This window comes from Oryx dammah, unplaced genomic scaffold, assembly GCF_014754425.2.
Source record: "Oryx dammah isolate SB20612 unplaced genomic scaffold, SCBI_Odam_1.1 HiC_scaffold_10, whole genome shotgun sequence".
Lineage (NCBI taxonomy): Eukaryota > Metazoa > Chordata > Mammalia > Artiodactyla > Bovidae > Oryx > Oryx dammah.
The window spans coordinates 29,801,472-29,821,241 of NW_024070194.1; the positions used below are offsets into that span (position 1 = coordinate 29,801,472).

Here is a 19,770-nt window from a genome sequence, read left to right on the forward strand (position 1 = left end):
CGCAAAGAGTCGACATGACTGAGCGACTGAATTGAACTGAATTCTCATGTCCAAAGGAGATGTTGTGAGTCAGTCTCCAGAGCTACTTCCCATGATCTCTGCTCAGGATCACATATGAAGATTCACCTCTGGGGGTTTCATGAACATGTGGGCAGGCAGATCTCCATGGACAGAAAACTTTTGGAGCAGAGTTGTGGAAGCTTTCAGCTGGGTCCTTCTTGTGGGCTGGGCCCTCATTGAGGGAAGGAGACAGTAGAGGATGACGGCGGCACCTAGCAGGGAGGAAGGAAGGAGCTGTGGGAAACATTTTCATACTTAATTATCTGCTCATCATTCAGGAAAAGTTCTCTGCATGCCTCCCACATGCCCAGGTATTCTCCTCCTGGGATGCCAGTCCTGAAAGGATGGACAGCCCCTGAGTTAGGACTCTGACCCCTCAGCCTCCTCCCCAGGTCCTCATGCTCCCTCCCCAGGCCTTCCACTCTGTCACACAGAGGTCACAGTTGGAACAGCCATCAGAGGAGCTGATCTGGGACTAATCAATATTACCTTAAGTGTGGATACCTGTTGCCCCAGGGAGCCCCTGAGTTCAGTGATCCAGAAATGGTCTCCAAGGGAGCCGCCCACTCAGCTGCTCCTCATCCAGCACACTCTGCCTACCTCCTCCCCGGAAACACCAGGGGAAAGAAACCCTTTGAAATCCCTGATGCAGTCCACCCCTCCAGGACCTCACCATCTCCTGGGAGCTGGGCACCTCTTAGAGGGAAACATGATACTCCTGAGGGTACCGAGGGAGGTGTGCCTCCTCCTCTTAACTCTGTGGGAGCCCTGCCCCTGTGTGGCCTGTGGGTGGCCCCCCTAATGACCGTGTGTCTTCTAGATTTTGTCCTGCCCTCCTTCATCTGTAACTTACAGTCAGGCTCGACACTTCCTGTGGACAAAGGTGACAGAGACACTGAGCAGCAGCAGCACCTTGGGGAGTAGGAGGACAACTGCCCAAAGAGAAGACCGCTCTGGACCTGGAAATCAGGGGATGATCAGATGCGCCACACAGGAGCCATTCCCAGGGGCTTCCACTTACTCCATCTGAGGCTGCCTAGGCCCATTAACATGCAATGGCTTTGACCTGCAACCTGAGCTAAGGCTCAAGGCAGAAATTAGGGTACAGAACCCCCTCATTTTCCCTCTTTCTTTTCTTAGGCTGCAATGGTCCTATTATTTGAAGAGAAAATGCCAGGATTGAAAATAACTGTGAGACAAGAAAAATTCAGCAAATCCTCGTGCACAATCTCTCGTTAGGCTGTAATTCCATCCTTGGCAAGTCATCAGGAAAATGCAGGAGAAACAGGCAAGGCAGCTAGAACAGGTGCCTAGAGTTATTTGGAATTATCAACATCAATATTAAATATATCTAAACTTTGAAAATATTGGGAAAATTTCCTAAGAGCACAGACTATAGGAAAAGAATTCAAGGGAAGCCTGATTTTAAAGGATTGGCACAAAATCCCCAGGTTCTGTGCATTTGTTACCTTACATGTCAAGAAGGATTAGTAGTAGTGATTTGTTAAGGATCTTGAGATGGGCACATTAAATTAGATTTTCCAAGTGGAGCCAATGTAGTTATGAAGATTCTTATAAGTAAAAGATGGAGGCAGGTCATTTGGAGAAGCAGATGTGATCAGAAGCAGAGGTCAGAGTAATGTGGGGCCCTTTACCAAGGAGTGTGGGCACACTTGGAAGCTGGGAAAGGGAAGGAAATGGATTCTCCTCTAGAATCTTCAGAAGGAACACAGCCTAGTCACCCATTATAATGTCTAACCTCTACAAATATATGATAATATATTTATCTTGTATTAAATCACTAAAGATATTAATTACGCACAGTGACTACAGGAACATAATTTAAGGAAGACAGATTTGACTCTATGGACAGGCATGATTTAAAATGCATACCCTCTGTGTAGAAAAGGCAGAAAGAGAAAGGAAGTGCTATTTGGCAATTGAGTGGTAAAGAGAAAAAGAAAAAGGTAGGGAGAAGGGATTTCAGATACTGGTTCCTGAAAGATAAAAGAGAACCAAAGAATTAGAAGACTCAGAACCTTTTTCCCTTTATCAAACCAACCAGCCAACCAGCCAAAAACTCCATTACTGTATTGGTTTGTTCTATACTGTGGGAAGAGAAGTCCATTAGGATAGGAATTTATTGTAAAACACCCCAGTACCATAAAAACAAACAGTAAGATGTCCATCCTCCCACCAGCCTGACTGGACCCAGCACTGCAGTGGTTGGAGTCCTCAGATGCCCAGGGAGGTTTTGGGTCTCAGTAGGAAAGTGAGCGACTTCACTTTCACTTTTCACTTTCATGCATTGGAGAAGACAATGGCAACACACTCCAGTGTTCTTGCCTGGAGAATCCCAGGGACAGGGGAGCCTGGTGGGCTGCCGTCTATGGGGTCGCACAGAGTCGGACACGACTGAAGCGACGCAGCAGCAGCAGCAGCAGCAGCAGGAAAGTCACATCAGCATCTTACACTTCTCTTCAGCCTGACAACCTAGATGCCCCAAAAAACACACTAGCAGGCATGCTGAGTCAGGCACCCTACAGCAGCCCTGGTTGAGCCCATTAGGAGATTGAAGACTAAAAGCATTTCCAAGCCACTGCAGACAAAATGCCATGGGCTTTTCTCTTCTATGCTCCCTGTTAAGTACAAATGGAACCCTAGAAAGAACACAAGAGACAAGCATAGGAGGACTCTGAGGTGGGAGAGGAGGCAGACTGTCTAGGGATCTGAGATCTGGAGGAAGAACACAGTAGTCAGCCATCCAGGTTCACTCTCCTAACTCCGCAGTACAAGAGGAGACTCAGGTGTGGCACTAGAAAAAAGAAAAAGTCTAAACCAGTTACCTAAATTCATGCCTCAAGAAATGAGAAAAGGAGGAGCAAAATAAACTTAAGGCAAGTAGAAGAAGGAAATAATAAATAAATAAAGAAAAACCAGTGAAATTGGAAACAGAGAAGCAACAGAGAAAAATCACTGAAAGAAAGAGGGTGTTCTTTTTAAAAGACCAATAACATTGAAAAATTTCCAGTACAACTGACAAATAAAAAAGGAGTAATGACACATTTCCAGTATTAGGATGAAACCAAGGATGTCATTACAGATACTGCAGACGAAAGGATAATGGAGAAATGTCATGAACAACTGTACAGAAAGACATTTGACAACTCAGAGATGGAACAAATACTTCAAAACAACAACAACAAACTACTTCAGCTCATTCAATATGAAATGAATAATCTGAATACTCTTAAATATTTGATTCAAATTAGTTTTCAAAAGATTCTCAAGGCCAGATGGTTTCATGGGAAAATTTTGCCAAGAACTTACAAATAAAAGCAATTTTGGTGCACAGAAAACAACAATAATAGTATTTTGGAAAATTTGAATTTATGCTCCATTTGAAGTGGTGTTAGTCAATTAGAACTGATTATGTTAAGTGTGCACTTGTATGATTTTTATAGAAAGTCAATATACTTAACCAGATAACCACACTATTGTGGACACCATTGACTGGTTGTGCACACAGGACTAAGTTAAAGTGGACGTTATTATGAAACTGTCCTATATCTATTGTTCAAGGGAAGTTGTTTATTCTCCCCTACTTCTCTTTATCCTTCCAGCAGGCAGGGACATGGACACTCAGTGACCCAGTATTGACCCAGCAGATGAGGACAACACCATAGAGTATTTCGGAAGAAAAGTGGGCCTTTGATAGGTCTTCTGGAGTAACGATTCCTGGAACCTGACTTGACCCTCTCTTGATGTTACATGAGAGCCTACAAGATGTTTTATTTATGGAAAGGGGGACTATCCTTGGGACAAGCCCCAGCTGAGGGGGGAACCTGTCTCTAATTAGCACATATTTATTATATAGACTGGTGATCCCTGTCCTCAGAGACTCAGATTCACCTTGATTATCAGCCCAGTCATCTGGACTAAAAGTGACATATTTTCAACCACATCACCCCTTCCCTACTTCTCCATGAGTCCCTTCTGTAAAGTCCAAACGCTTTGGGTGGCTAAAGCAGGAAGTGAACTGAGAGCGACCTTTAGTAAACGTGCAGTGAAGACTGTGATCACTGCTGGTCCACTGTCAGAAATCAAAGGACAAAGGAGCCCTGTGCAGTGACCACTCACGGTCAACTGTGTGCCAAAACCAAACTCAAACTTTGTGTCCTCAGGGCTCCTCTTCCAGAACTTCACAGAGTAGCAGATGCCGACGTCTACTGGGATGATGTTCCTGATGTGGATGGAAAGTCTAGGCTGGAGACAGACTAGGCAGAGGTTAGAAAGAACAAGGAGGAGGGAGGTGAGTGAACATGGAATGGTTGAACATGATTACTAATAGCTGAAGAAAGCGAGAAGCAGGACAGTATGAATGAGATGGTCTCCTTCCATATCTTATTTCCTTCTTTAATTATATTTACATCAAAAGTCATATAAACAATGTACCAACCCGTTTTAAATTGTGTCTGTTGGAGTATGAAATTTGGGGGAGAGGCACTCACTTCAAAATTCTACTTTTTATTAATAGACTTTTACACTCTTCTATAATAAACTTGAATTACTATTCTTAATAATTAAAAAAGATAAAATTTGAAAAGCCCTGTGAGATGTAATGGAAGCCTCACCCGGAAGTACATGGGTGTCCTGGTCCTTCTGGGGAGCAGAGCCCTCCAGGGTATGGTTTTTGGAGACCGCCGGCTGCCCATCATGCTCCACCTGGCAGGTGAGTACTACAGCCTCCCTGTGGGCAGAGGAGTTCACCAGGAGCCAGCTCGTCTGGTTAAAGGTCCTGTCCTTGTTCTCTACGAGGACTGAGGCCACTTCTGTTCGGGACACGTTTCCGTTCTCCAGCCAGGTCAGCTGTAGAGGCTGGGGGTAGAACTTGTTCACCTGGCAGGTGACGTTCACCTGGTTCCCAGCTGAGGGGTATCCGGTAATCTCCAGGGTGGGTGGAACTGAAACAGCACAGGAAGAAGCTCGGACCTTATAACACAGATCTCCATGGGAGAGGGGCTGCAGAACAGCTCCCAGCACAGCAAGGGCATCACCCAGGACAGAGCCAAGCATGCAGTAGGTGCTCAAACACTGAGGGTCTGTTTGCATATGAATGAAGTCACTGAACACAGTGAAAGTACACTGCTCAAGGACAGGGACCTCCTATTAGGCTTATAATGTGTGAAATCAACAAGTTCAGCCTCTGGCATGCAGTTGGAATATAAGACTGCAGCAAAATAAATGAAATCACCAAGCACATAGGGTCCTGGGCTTAGCATAGGTGCTCAGTAATTGGAGAAACCCAGATGGTAAAGCGTCTGGTTGCAATGCGGGAGACCTGGGTTCGATCCCTGGGTCAGGAAGATCCCCTGGAGAAGGAAATGGCAACCCACTCCAGTACTCTTGCCTGGAAAATTCCATGGACGGAGGCGCCTGGTAGGCTACAGTCCATGGGGTTGCAAAGAATCGGACACGACTGAGCGACTTCACTTTCACTTTCATTAATAAAGAAAACTACTTATCTCAGTGCTTGGCACATGGCAGTTGTACATCTGGCACTTTCATTAAAATAGAGTGACCAACTCTTCTAGGAGCCCTTTCTAGAAGGGCCAGACTGGGCAGGACTGTCAGGAAGTAGATTTCAGGCAATTCAAGGCAAGGAGGAGGAGCAGACTGGGGTGGGGAGGAGGAGTAGGCTGGGGTCTTGGGAGGCAGGTGTGGGCTAGGGCTGACACGAGGGGCATCTACCTCGGATGGTCTCGGACAAGTTGGCAGTCCCACGGAGAGGAGGGCCCCCCCGCAGGGTGACGTGGGCCACCTCGCAGATGACCTGGGAGTGAACATCTCCCGTGGCCAGCAGCACTTTAGCTGTGCTGGTGATGCTGTAGGAAACGTTGTCGTCCTCTGGGTCCACGCTGGTCTGGGAGGCTGAGAGCTCATTGCCATTTTTGAACCATTTCAGGGAGATGTTTCTGGGGGAGAAGCCGTGGGATGTGCAGGTGAAGCTCACTGTCTGCTCAGGTGTAGCCCTCACTGTAGGGCCGGATACCATGGGCTGAGAGGGCTTGGCTACAAAAGAAACATTTATAAACGAAGAACATGATTGTGATTATCATCATTACAAAAAACTCGTGACAATGTTAAGAAATTGCAAATATATTATTTTTAAATTCATGGTTGCAGTGAAGGTTAAATGCACTGGAAGCATTTTTTTTTCAGGGAGAAAAATGTCAGGTGCTTCACAAAAATAAAAAAAACACAGACCTCTGTTTAACCCAGAATGTATTTATATGCAGAACTGTCCTCTCAGGAATTTATGAATTTCCTTCACAGTTGTCTTTCTTTCCATGAATATTCCAATAGGACCAATGTATAAATCCCTGAATTTCAAAGGAATGGTGCAAAAAGGTGTTTTTTCTGAGTCTGGATTTTTCTCTTGGGTTAGTACTGGATTGAAAAGATTACTGAGTGCTGAGAAGCCAGTGGTGGTTAATTTCTTATACATGTGTGTGTGTGAGTTGCTCAGTTGTCTCTGATTCTTTATGACCCCATGGACTGTAGCCTGCCCGGCTCCTCTGTCCATGTAATTCTCCAGGCAAGAATACTGGAGTAGGTAGCCATTTCCTTTGCAGGGGATTTTCCTGACCCAGGGATCGAAGCCCGGTCTCCTGCATTGCAGGCAAATTCTTTACTGTCTGAGCAACCAGGGAAGCCTGGTTACTTTTTAAACTGTTATTAAATCTGTAAATACACAAATCAGCAAATCAAATGTGAGGGTGGTTTCTCCGTTGATTGGTGCTGTTCAGTTAAGTTCAGTTCAGTTCAGTTACTCAGTCGTGTCCGATTGTGACCCCGTGAATTGCAGCACGCCAAGCCTCCCTGTCCATCACCAACTCCCAGATTTCACTCAGACTCGCGTTCTTCGAGTCAGTGATGCCATCCAGCCATCTCATCCTTGGTCGTCCCCTTCTTCTCCTGCCCCCTATCCCTCCCAGCATCAGAGTCTTTTCCAATGGGTCAACTCTTCGCAGGAGGTGGCCAAAGTACTGGAGTTTCAACTTTAGCATCATTCCTTCCAAAGAAATCCCAGGGCTGATCTCCTTCAGAATGGACTGGTTGAATCTCCTTGCAGTCCAAGGGGCTCTCAAGAGTCTTCTCCAACACCACAGTTCAAAAGCATCAATTCTTTGGCACTCAGCCTTCTTCACAGTCCAAATCTCACATCCATACATGACTACTGGAAAAACCATAGCCTTGACTAGACGGACCTTAGTCGGCAAAGTAATGTCTTTGCTTTTGAATATACTATCTAGGTTGGTCATAACTTTTCTTCCAAGGAGTAAGCGTCTTTTAATTTCATGGCTGCAATCACCATCTGCAGTGATTTTGGAGCCCACAAAAATAAAGTCTGGCACTGTTTCCACTGTTTCTCCATCTATTTCCCATGGAGTGATGGGACCGGACGCCATGATCTTCATTTTCTGAATGTTGAGTTTTAAGCCAACTTTTTCACTGTCCACTTTCACTTTCATCAAGAGGCTTTTTAGTTCCTCTTCACTTTCTGCCATAAGGGTGGTGTCATCTGCATATCTGAGGTTATTAATATTTCTCCTGGCAATCTTGATTCCAGCTTGTGATTTTTCCAGTCCAGCGTTTCTAATGATGTATTCTGCATAGAAGTTAAATAAGCAGGGTGACAATATACAGCCTTGACGTACTCCTTTTCCTATTTGGAACCAGTCTGTTGTTCCATGTCCAGTTCTAACTGTTGCTTCCTGGCCTGCATACAGATTTCTCAAGAGGCAGGTTAGGTGGTCTGATACTCCCATCTCTTTCAGAATTTTCCACAGTTTATTGTGATCCACACAGTCAAAGGCTTTGGCATAGTCAATAAAGCAGAGATAGTCAATAAAGCAGAGATAGATGTTTTTCTGGAACTCTCTTGCTTTTTCCATGATCCAGCGGCTGTTGGCAATTTGATCTTTGGTTCCTCTGCCTTTTCTAAAACCAGCTTGAACATCTGGAAGTCCACAGTTCTTGCATTGCTGAAGCCTGGTTTGGAGAATTTTGAGCATTACTTTACTAGCATGTGAGATGAGTGCAATTGTGCAGTAGTTTGAGCATTCTTTGGCATTGCCTTTCTTTGGAATTGGAATGAAAACTGACCTTTTCCAGTCCTGTGGCCACTGCTGAGTTTTCCAAATTTGCTGGCATATTGAGTGCTGCACTTTGACAGCATCATCTTTCAGAATTTGAAATAGCTCTACTGGAATTCCATCACCTTCACTACCTTTGTTCGTAGTGATGCTTTCTGAGGCCCACTTGACATCACATTCCAAGATGTCTGGCTCTAGATGAGTGATCACACCATCCTGATTATCTTGGTCGTGAAGATCCTTTTTGTACAGTTCTTATGTGTATTCTTGCCACCTCTTCTTAATATCTTCTGCTTCTGTTAGGTCCATACCATTTCTGCCCTTTATGGAGCCCATGGGTGTCTCTAATTGTTCATTATTACGCAACATCCCCTTATAAGTTGTCAGACAGTAAATGTAACAAATATTTCCATTTCTAAACATTTAACTTTCTTCCTAAAACTCAAACATTTGAGGACATAGTTAAGAGTTACCTTAATATGTCAAATCCAACAACACCAGCATCATGGATGCCCCTTAAAGTACTGTGATTAGATACCACTCATCCAGAGTTGTTCAGAGCTTAAAGATGGGCTGAACTCTTGGCCACCCTCAGCTCTCTTATCTTCCCACCAGCCCTGAGGAGGGGCCTGAGAGTGGCCCTATACATGGGATGAGGCTCAGGAAGGATGCAGCTGGCCTAGGGTACCCAGAAGGTAAGGTCAGAGCTCACCTCACTGTACAGAGGACATACTGATTTTAGTGTCACTGTTTTTTATCCTGGAGCCTCACTGTTTCTGGACAAAGTGGGTACAAACACCATCTGTAAGATGAGTGGGGATGTATGTAAGATAGAGAGCCTGGCATATAGTAGGTGCTTAATTAGTAACACCTGTGATTGTTATCCTACGATCTGATAGTTCTAGTTCTGAAACTACATTTTTAGGCAAAAGAAAGCAAAACAAAAGCACAATAGAAGCACCAAGGAGAGTCTCAAGTCTTGCTCCATACAGCTGCCTTACAAAAATCAACATGAAAAGAAATAGTAGGGACACCAAATTATGAATCTGACCCCTTTATAAAACATAATCCCCTCAAGAGGTAAGTTTGGGAAATAGGCTTTTAAAACACACAAGAGACCACTGGCGCTTTTCCTGCAGATCAGCTCATTACAGAATCAGCAAGCAAGTTGAAAGGAAGGAGGACAGATTTCATCAGATCCTCTCCGGTGTTTGAGGCAGGAGGGCTCCTGGCTGAGCAGAGAGTGTTTGCAGGGATTCCAGCACCTGTTTAGATTCCTGTGTTTAAAGTTGGGAAGGTTTCCCCAGGGACGAAGCTCAGGTCTGCACAGGGTGGTCTGAGTGGGGAAGAATACCCTCTCAGATCAGGAGAGCTCGGTTTGTTCCTGCCACTCCACTTGGGCTGATTTTCTTGGGCCTCCTAAGATCTGTCAACATCATAGCCTATTCTGAAGCACCCACCCCTGGGACAGCTGTTCTTTCAATCCAGGCACCAGAGGGGTCCATGTCTATCAGGGAAATACTGCAGCTCTCCCTCGGTGACCCCAGAAAACATGTAGCTCTGGGCTCCTGTGCCCTGACTAGGCACCAGCATCCTCTGCAGGAATTAAGACACTCAGCTACTCAGGCCAAGTCTGTGCACTCAAATCAGCATTTCTAGGGTGGTGCCAGGGTCTGGGTAACTTTTCACCATCTCCCAGGTGATGCCATGAATGGTTGAAGTTGAAAGGCACCTAGTTCCACACCAACCCTAGTTGTACTTAGTCTTAGAGCGAAAGTGGCCCATAGAACATCCTCTGGTTTTGAAACATCAGAGCTCATGTTGGTGGAAAACATGCCAGGCTCTGCTCTAATCACTTGACATGCGTCCCTCATTCAACCCCTGCAGCTATTCTGTTAGGATGGGGCTGTCACTGAGGGACAAGGACACTGATGCAGTGTGGTGAAGGACTCATCAGAGGTCCCAGAGCTGGGACGGGGCAGAGCTGGGATGGGGGCCCAGGCAGGGGTATGGCCCAGGCTCTCAACCATAGTGCCCCGAGCCCAGGTCTTTCTAGACCCTCTCCAGTCATCACAGATTCTTGAAAGGTAATGTAATTACAACTATTTCACAGATAGGGAAACTGAGACTTTCCCAGGATCCCACTGCCCTCCTGGGATGGACGCATCATCTCCCTCTGAGGGGTGGTGCGGTCACCAGATCACTGTGCCCTCAGGACACCTTGCAAAGGTTTTGTGATTATCCTCTTTCTACAGGTGAGGAATGGGGACAAGCACAGGGACCTGGGTCTCAGCTTTGAAATAACACCTTAATTAGGAGAACCTAGTCTGTGCCGGTGATTTGGACAGAGCACCTCAAATACTTTCAATTCTCTTGAAAGGAGACCATGAGGACCACTATTCTACAAAGAGAAAACTGACGCTGAGAGAAATGGAGAGACTGTCTCCTCTCATTCCCCACCGTGTCCCAGTATTTCCTGTCACCTCCGTGCTTCACCTGTGGCTCGCTGGTTAAAGAATCTACCTGCAATGCGGGAGACCTGGGTTCCATACCTGGGTTGAAAAAATCACCTGGAGAGGGGAAAGGCTACCCACTCCAGCATTCTGGCCTGGACAGTCCATGGGGTCGCAACAGTTGGACACAACTGAGTGACTTTCACTTTCACTTTCCATGAAAGTGAACCGGAATCATGCTTCAAGTTCATTAACAGAGCAATGACTTCGAAAGACTACAGGGAAGAGAGGCCTCTGAGGGCCCAGGCCTGGGGACCCTGAAACCATAAGGGAAGACATGGACTCCTGATACCTGAGTCTAGACTAGGAACTCTTGCTCACACGGGGCCCCACTCCCTCTAGGAAACACTTCCCTCTCCTCATCCTCAGTCTGCAGAACCAGGAATGGGCATTCTCAGTGCTGCTGGGGTCGCAGTGGCCCCTCTGGACTCTGTCCACACCACCCTTCCCAGACCTGCTCCACAGGAGGCCTAGTGAATGGGCAGCATCACAACAATGGGGAGAAAACCTCCTGATGCTTTTAAGAGTGTTGATCCCTGTCACTGCGGAACATTTCAGCACATCACACAACACTGAATGATCCATCTCATCTGGGTTGTAAAACGACTTGCCTCTCTTACAGGACTTTTTAAAGTGTTTATTTCTAAAGGAGAGGGCAAAGCAAGATTTCAAGAGGATGGTGCTGGAGCTTTCTCCATACTTTGACAAGCACAGTGGAGTGTGCAGAGAGCAGGGCTATGACACTGTGAGTGTTTAGGGTTTAATCTTGGCTCCTCTAGCTGTTCACAAATCAAGTCCCCTCTCTGAACCTCAGGGTCCTCATCTGTAAAATGGAAAACAGACAACCTTTCCTTCTGAACACCGTTTATAATGAGTAAATGCCTAAGGAGGATTCACCATCTGACAGGCTGCTCCTCCCCTCCCGTCCCTCCTTTCTCATCCAGGGAATCATCTGGGCCAGAAGCCTGCGGAAGAGGATGAGCAGCCCTGGGAGCCAGCAGATCGGAGAGGTGGGGGAGCCACTTACTAGCTGTATTGAGACTGAGCAGGGGACCCACCATCTGGGAAGTTTAGTAATATCTACAAAATCATGATAAAGCCACCTGCCCTGCTGATGTCTGGAGGTTTGGGGAGATTTATTTGCTACCATGACTAGAAGGGAAATTTGGCAATACTGTCACACAAATTAAAATCCACATACTGTCTAAACTAGCAGTGCCATTTCCAGTGGATATTTCTCCTCTGAGGAGAGTGACACGTGGAAAGGTTATCCTTTCAGCACTGTTTCAGTAGCCCAACGTTAGGAACAACTTAATGTCCATCAACAAGAGACTGTAAGATGAATGATGCTGTCTCCATATGCTGAGTGTTAAGTAGCTTTGAAAAACAGGGTAGCTCTAGGTGCTGATATGGAATGAGGGATTTGGGATCATGCGGGTGAAAGTACAGAGAGTTTTCCAGTCACCTCAGGCTCAGGGTCTGAATGTGAGGGGCGTTCTGAACATTGGGGAAAGCAATGAAAAGAGCCTGTTTCATGGTTAAGTCAAGGAACTTTTATTCTGCCACTTGCGTGTGCAAGTCCCTTTCATGAAAGGAGTTCCAATGCTTGTGCAGGAAAGAGACTGGCTTGGAATCAGTTCGGGTTCTTAACGGATCCTCTCATTGTCTATGTGACTGTGGTCTGGACCGCTGTCATCTCCTGGCCTCAGCCACCATCTGTACATGGGGGTTTGGGAGGATGGTGTCTAGAGACCCATCCTGTTCTGAGAGGCCAGGATTCAGGTTCTTTGTCAGAAAAAATCTAAATAAACACCTTTTCTGCCTCAATAGGGCTGCTCCAGCTCCTCAGTCACCCACATGGAGAATTGGTTCCCCGAGGAGGGACATTCCGAGATGCTGGGAAACTTCAGTGATTATGTGAGTTAATGCGTGAATGACCGAAGAATTTTTTCAACAGATCCTCTGGAAACACCCAATCTCTCGACATAGTCTCCAATCAGGGCCATCAGAATAAACACTGAAACTGTGTCTCTTAGAATCTCTTGTCAGTGCGATAGTCTGAATAGAAAATAAAGAAACACATCTCCCCTCCCTGCCCTGGATGGCTTTCTCCTCTTTGGGAGGAAGAAGACATAAGCTTCACGGGAGAAGAGCCCTTGCCTGCTTTGCTCACTGCTGCTTCCACAGCATCCAGGGCAGGGCCTGGCACACAGAAGGTGTTCAATAAGTGCTGAATAAAGAGATGATTCAGCCACACTGAGGGTGCACTCTCCAGAGATAAGAAGTGAGGCCTGGCCTGTCAAGGAGCAAGTCACTCAGACTTTCATTTCCCTTATCCCTGGAATCAAAGGACTGAATGTGATGGAAAAGATGACTGTGGAACCAGGTAGATGGAGGATCCAGACTTTTCCCACGTTTACCAGCTGTGGGGCCCTGAGCAAATAGCACAGCCGTCATGGCCTCAAATACTCTGATTTGTAGAAGGGAGTAAAATCAGATCATGTCCAGATCACTGTTGTACTGGATTCCTTTTTTTGCTCAAAGAGTGAAGGGCATTCTTGTTGACTTGTCAGAGACCAGGGAATGAGGACACCCAGGCCATACTCACCGCTCACAGTGAGATGAGTGCCTGGTCCAGACTTAAACTCCACGTCGCCCTGTTCTCCTTTCTGGAACTTCACACAGTAGTAGACACCAGTGTCTGCTGGGGTGACGTTACTGATGCGGACGGAAAGGTCCATGTTGTATCTCTTTGTGTTATCTGCAACACTTGTTACTCGGGGGGAGACACCTCCTTTTTGACTGTAGATTAACTCCCGACCTGGCCCAGTTCCCCTGAACCAACTGATGGGCCCCACAGGGCTCAGGGAGGTCACGGTGCAGTGCAGAGTGGCTGTCTCTCCTGCTGCAACAGACACTGACCTCTCAGGTTGAATCACCTGCAGCTGCCCCTCACCTGCTGCTCCTGAAGGAAAACACAAAGCAGTTATTTATTCATCCTCATGTGATCCTGTAGGTTTTCTCACATGTTTATCAACAGTCAACAACAGCTTTCATTGTCTGACTGTACCATAAATGGGCCTTAAACTCAGCACACGGCATGTACATTGCGTGTAGCTTGCACAATGAGCCTGTAATGTAAGACACTAATACAAGAGAGGAACCGAGGCACAGAGGTCAGTGATGTGGCAGAGACTGGGACTGAGTTCTTGAGCCCTCTCTGGAAGTGTCTGGGTGTTCACTGTGTGTCCTCAGGGAGTGCTGCATTCTGTCCTTCATGTTAGGTGGGACCACGTGACCTCTTAGATCACCGAGTTGTGAGGAGAAGTGATGCGTGTATTTTGTATGTTATTCATTAAACTGTAAGTACTTTTATGGGCCAGCATCTCTCCTCCCTAGAAATCCACATACTCATGATAGAATTGCTCCAACAACCTGGATACTTGAGTGACAGTGATGTTCAGAGCTCCCAACATACAATGAACACTTAGTTTATGAAGAAAGTAAAACTTTGTTTCAACTCCCTGGGATTTTTTCTGATGACACAGTCATGATATATTAGTTACCTAAGGCAGATGTAATAAATTATAGAAAATTTAGTGACTAAAAATGACAGTTTTATTATCTTATGATTCTGGATATGAAGGGGCCAAAAACAGAATTACTGGACTAAAATCAAGGAGTCAGTTGGGCTACATTTCAGCTAGAGGCTCTGATCCTTGCCTCTCCAAATTCTTGAGACTATCCACATTCTTTTTCTCAAGGTTTCTATCTTCTTATGACTTCAACTGGACTTCCCTTGTCACTTGTCCTCTAACTTTGGCTTTCCTGCCTCCTTCTTATAAGATTGTATTAGGCTTACATTGATAATCAAGAATATTCTTCCCATAGCAAGATTCTTAATCACTTTTACAAAATTTTTTTGCCATGTAAAGTAAAACATTCACTGGTGACTATTAGGACATAGATCTCTTTGGTGGTCTATGTTTTGTTTACTTGATTTATAACTTGCTTTAATTTAAGTGTATCAATTTGTGATGCTGTTAGTTTTGCAGTATAGAAAGTGACTCAGTTATACATATATATTTTAAATATATTCTCTTCCATTATTTTTATCACATGATACTGAATATACTTCTCTGTGCTGTATAGCAGGATCTTGTTTTTTATCCTTTCCTTAAATAATAGCTTACCTAACCCCTACCCCATCTACCTTGACAACTCAAACTCTGTTCTCTGTGTCCATGAATCTGTTTCTGTTTCATACGTAGGTACACCTGTCTCTCTATCTCTCTTTGGCCACAACGTGCAGCTTGCGGACTGCATTTTTCTAGAAACTTCTATTTCTTTTAAGTTGTTGAGTTTGTTCAAATTTAACTGTTCATATATTTCTTTATTTTTTTCTTATACTTGTGTAATACTGGTCTTATGTCTCCTTTTTCATTTCTTATTTTTTTTAATTGGGTTCTCTCTTGTTTTCTTCAGCATTTTCATTATCTCCTTTTTGAAATTATTGTCTATTAGACTACAGAGGTCTATTTTATTTTCTTTCTCAGGTGAATTTTCTTGGTCTTTTAACTGGGCATGCTTCCTCTGCTTCTTCATTTTACTTACATGTCTCTTATTCTGGAAGTTTAGGAGAAACAATTTTCCCCTGTGGTCTTGGAGGGCTGTTTATACATGGGAGCAGCCACATGTAGATTGTGTGGGTTTAATATTTCTGGTGCAAGGGCTGTTTTTAGTACATATACCTGTCACCTCTTTCCCCAGCATGAGCTGGCCACTGTTCCCTTATGGGGGTGTGCCCATGTGGTGTCTGATACCCAGTTTGGAGTTCTTGGTGGCAGTGGTGGCTCACGCGTGCCCCCGAGCACTCAATGGGAGGAGAAGCAGCTCATGACTCCACCTGGAGTCCAGGATGACAGTGGCCAAACAACTGCTCCAAAGTGGGGGTGAGTTTCAAACCCTGCCCCTGTCCTTACCAGCAGACAAACAGGCTGGGAAGTGTAGGGCAGTTGCACTGACCATCTGTGTGTATCTCTCAATGTTCTAGCTGCTGCAAACGGGTTGCTACACTCTCCTTCAAGGCTCTGAGGTTCCCCCTATCCCAGCTGATCTCCTTGCCATTGGGGCTACTTCCCAGGTTACAGGAAACTTTCCTCTTTCATAGCTCCCTCCCAAGTGTACAGGTCCCATCCTGATTCCTTTCTTTCTTTTTTCTTCTCTTTTGCCTTACCCAGATACAAAGAGATTTTATTGCCCTTTCAGATGTCTGAGATCCTCTGCCAGCATTCAGTAGACATTCTGTGAGAATCATTCCACATGTAGATGTGTTTTTTGCTGTATTTGTGGGAGGAGGTGAGCTTCACATCCTAGCACTCAGCAAGTTTGATGTTCCTCCTATGTCAGGGGGCTATTTTGTGTCTACAGTTACACCAACCAGTTGCCATAGCGAAAAATCTACATACGTGTCATTGTTACACACGAAGAATGACAAGGCAACTTATTGAAACTGAAAGAAATGCTCTCCAAACTGTTTGTAAAATTAAACTAGATCAATGACAAAAGAGGAAATAAAATAGTCATAGGTACATAGAAATCAAACAACACGTTCTTCAAAAATCAACATGTCAAGGAAGAAATCACCAGGGAAATTAAAAAACACTTGGAGACAAATGAAAACATAAACACATAGTACGAATATATATGAGATGAACAGAAAGCAGCCCTAATGGGAAATTTATGGCTGAAAATGCAGACATTGAAGAACTTTACACGCAAGAAACTAGAGAAAGAAGAGTAAAGTAAACTCCAAACCGAAAGTTTGCAAATGAAAGGAAATAGCGGAGATTATTGAAGAGAAAAGTAAAATGTGAATAGTATAGCAGAGAAAATCAACAAAGCCAAGAGCGGTTCTTCAAAAAGATCAACAGAATTAAGCACATTTAGCTAGATTGCCTAAGGGAAAAAAATCAGAGAGTGGCAACTCAAATAATTAAAATCAGAAATAAAAAACATACTAATAATGTCAAAGAAATAAAAGGGATTTTAAAACAGTTCTATGGATGATTAAACACTTAAGAAGTTGGATAACATAGATAAATTGGACAAATTCTTGTAAGGACACAATACTGAAGCTGAATTATGAAGAAATAAAAAATTAGAGTAGACCTGTAACTAGCAATCAGATTCAGTTAATAATAAAAACCTCTCAACAAAGAAAGGCCCAAAATTACTTGTCTGCAGTGCTGCTAAGTCATTTCAGTCGTGTCCGACTCTGTGCAACCTTATAGACGGCAGCCCACCAGGCTCCCCTGTCCCTGGGATTCTCCAGGCAAGAACACTGCAGTGGGTTGCCATTTCCTTCTTCAATGCATGAAAGTGAAAAGTGAAAGTGAAGTCGCTCAGTTGTGTCTGACTCTTCACGACCCAGTGGATGGCAGAGCCTGGTAGGCTGCAGGCAAGAGTACTGGAGTGGGGTGCCAGTGCCTTTTCCGGGTCTTCGCTAGTGAATGCTTCCAAATTTTTAAAGAAAACTATCAGTCTTCCTCTTCAAACTCTTCAAAAAAGTCTTAAGAGGTGGGAGGACTTCTCAACCTTTTCAGAGATCTATTGGCATTATCCAGATATCACAGTGACATAAAGGCATAACAAGAAAATACAGACCAATATCTCTCTTTTTCAAATTCTTTTCTCATTTAGGCTGCTACATAATATTGAGCAGACTTTCATGTGCTATACAGTAGTTCTTTGTTAGTTATCCATTTTAGACACAACAGTCTGTATATGTCAGTCCCAAGCTCCCTATCTATCCCTCTCCCTAACCATTCTGCCCTCATAACCATAAATTTATTCTCTAAGTCTGAAAGAAACATAAGGGTTATGTTTTGTAAATAAGTTCATTTGTCTCATATTTTATCCTACATTTAGTGTTATCTTTTATTTCCCTTTCTCTCTCTGACTCACAATTTCTTGGGCCACTCGTATTGCTTCAAATGGCATTATTTCATTCTTTTTAATGGATGAGTAATGATCCATTACATATATGTAGTAAGACTGTATGATGGAGGATAGACAGTCTCTTCAGTAAATGGTGCAGGGAAAACAGTATAGCTACATGTTAAAATGAAATTAGAACATTCTCTAATACCATAAACAAAAATAAACTCAAACTAGTTTAAAGACGTAAATTTAATACCAGACACAATAAAAGACAGCAAAACAAAGACAAAACATTCCTTGAATTAAAAGCAGCAATATCTTTTTCCATCCATCTCCAAGAAGTAAAAACAAAGATAAACAAATGAGACATAATTACCCTCAAAAGCTTTTGTGCAGCAAAGAAACAATAAACAAAAAGAAAAGATAACCACATTTTGGAAGAAAATAATTGCGCATAATGTGATCAATAAAGGATTAGAATCCCAAATTTACAGACAGATCATACAGCTCAGTAACCAAAACAAACAAACAAAAAACCCAAACAAAAAATGGAGAAAAAACCTAAATAGACATTTCTCCAAAGAAGACATACAGATGACCAAAAAGCACATAAAAGGCGGCTCAACATTGCTAAATGTTAGAGAAATGCAAATCAAAACTACAACGAAATATCACCTCATACTAGTTAGAAGGGCTATCATCAAAAAATCCACGAACAATAAATGCTGGAGAGGCTGTGGAGAGAAGGGAACCCTCCTATACTGCTGGTGGGAATGTAAATTGGTACAGTCACTGTGGAGAATAGTGTGAAAGTTCCTTGAAAAACTAAAAATAGAGCTATCATATGATCCACTTCTGGGCATAAATCTGCAGAAAAACATGATCCAAAGGGATATATGCACTCCAGAGTTCATAGTAGCATTATCCACAATAGCCAAGACATGGAAGTAATCTAAATCTCTATTGATAGAAGAATGGACACAGACCAATAACTCACATGACTGTTGATGCAGCAATCCTCAATAAAACGTTAGAAAATCCAATTCAATAACATATTAAAAGAATTATGCACCAGGACAAACTGAGATATATTGCTGGAATATAAAAATGGTTCAGCATATGAAAATATACGCACTGGTGTTTTGCAGTCCATGGGGTCACAAAGAATCGGGCATGACATGGCAACTAAATAGCAATATGAAAATCAAACCATATATTTTGCCACTTTAATAGAATAAAGAGAAAAAATATTGATGCTGAAAAAGCACTTAACAAAAGTTAACGTTTTTTGTGATAAGAAATCAATAAACTAGGAACAGATGGAAAATTGCCCAATAAATGAAGTTGTATATGAAAAACCCACATTAACACCGTCATTGATGGTGAAATTCTGAAAGCTTTTCCCCTAAAATCAGGAACAAGACATGCCCACTTTTGCCACTTCTAGTCAACACAATACTGGAAGTTCAGAGAAAAATGATTAATTAAATAATATGTATAAAAGGTATTCAAATTGAAAAGAAGTGAAATGATCTTGTTTGTCTGTGACATGGTTTCCATGTAGCAGTTCTAAAGATTCCAACATTAAAAACTGGTAAATCTAGTAAGTAAATTCAGCAAAGTTTTGAGATACAAAATCAACACACAAAAATCAGTTTTTTTCCCTACATACTAGTGACAATGAATCCAAAAAAGAAATTAAGCTAGCAACTTCACTTATAATAGCTACATACTAGCTAAGTATAAAATACCTAGGAATCAATTTCATAATGGAAATGAAAGACTTGCACATCACAAAGTACAAAAAACAATATTGTACATAGGAAATCCTAAAGAGGCCACCAGAGGATGAAACTGGAGCCTATTATACAGAGTGAAGTAAGTCAGAAAGAAAAACACCAATATAGTATATTAGCACATATATATGGAATTTAGAAAGATGGTAATGATGACCCTATATGTGAGATAGCAAAAAAGACACAGATATAAAGAACAGACTTTTGTACTCTGTGGGAGAAGGTGAGGGTGGGATGATTTGAGAGAACAGCATTGAAACATGTCTATTACCATATGTGAAACAGATGACCAGTCCAAGG

At 43.5% G+C, this 19,770-nt stretch overlaps 1 protein-coding gene across 1 annotated transcript; it reads right to left on the bottom strand.

The window, feature by feature from the left end:
• LOC120868587 (tyrosine-protein phosphatase non-receptor type substrate 1-like) lies at positions 1-16,182 on the bottom strand. Its single transcript, XM_040247306.1, has 6 exons — positions 16,173-16,182; positions 13,341-13,697; positions 5,812-6,132; positions 4,695-5,024; positions 914-1,019; positions 1-272 (listed from the first exon to the last, which is right to left on the bottom strand). Exons 1-5 carry the CDS (start codon positions 16,180-16,182, stop codon positions 916-918), a joined length of 1,122 nt encoding a protein of 373 aa, XP_040103240.1. The 3' UTR covers positions 1-272; positions 914-915.
• Positions 16,183-19,770: the final 3,588 nt, after the last annotated feature.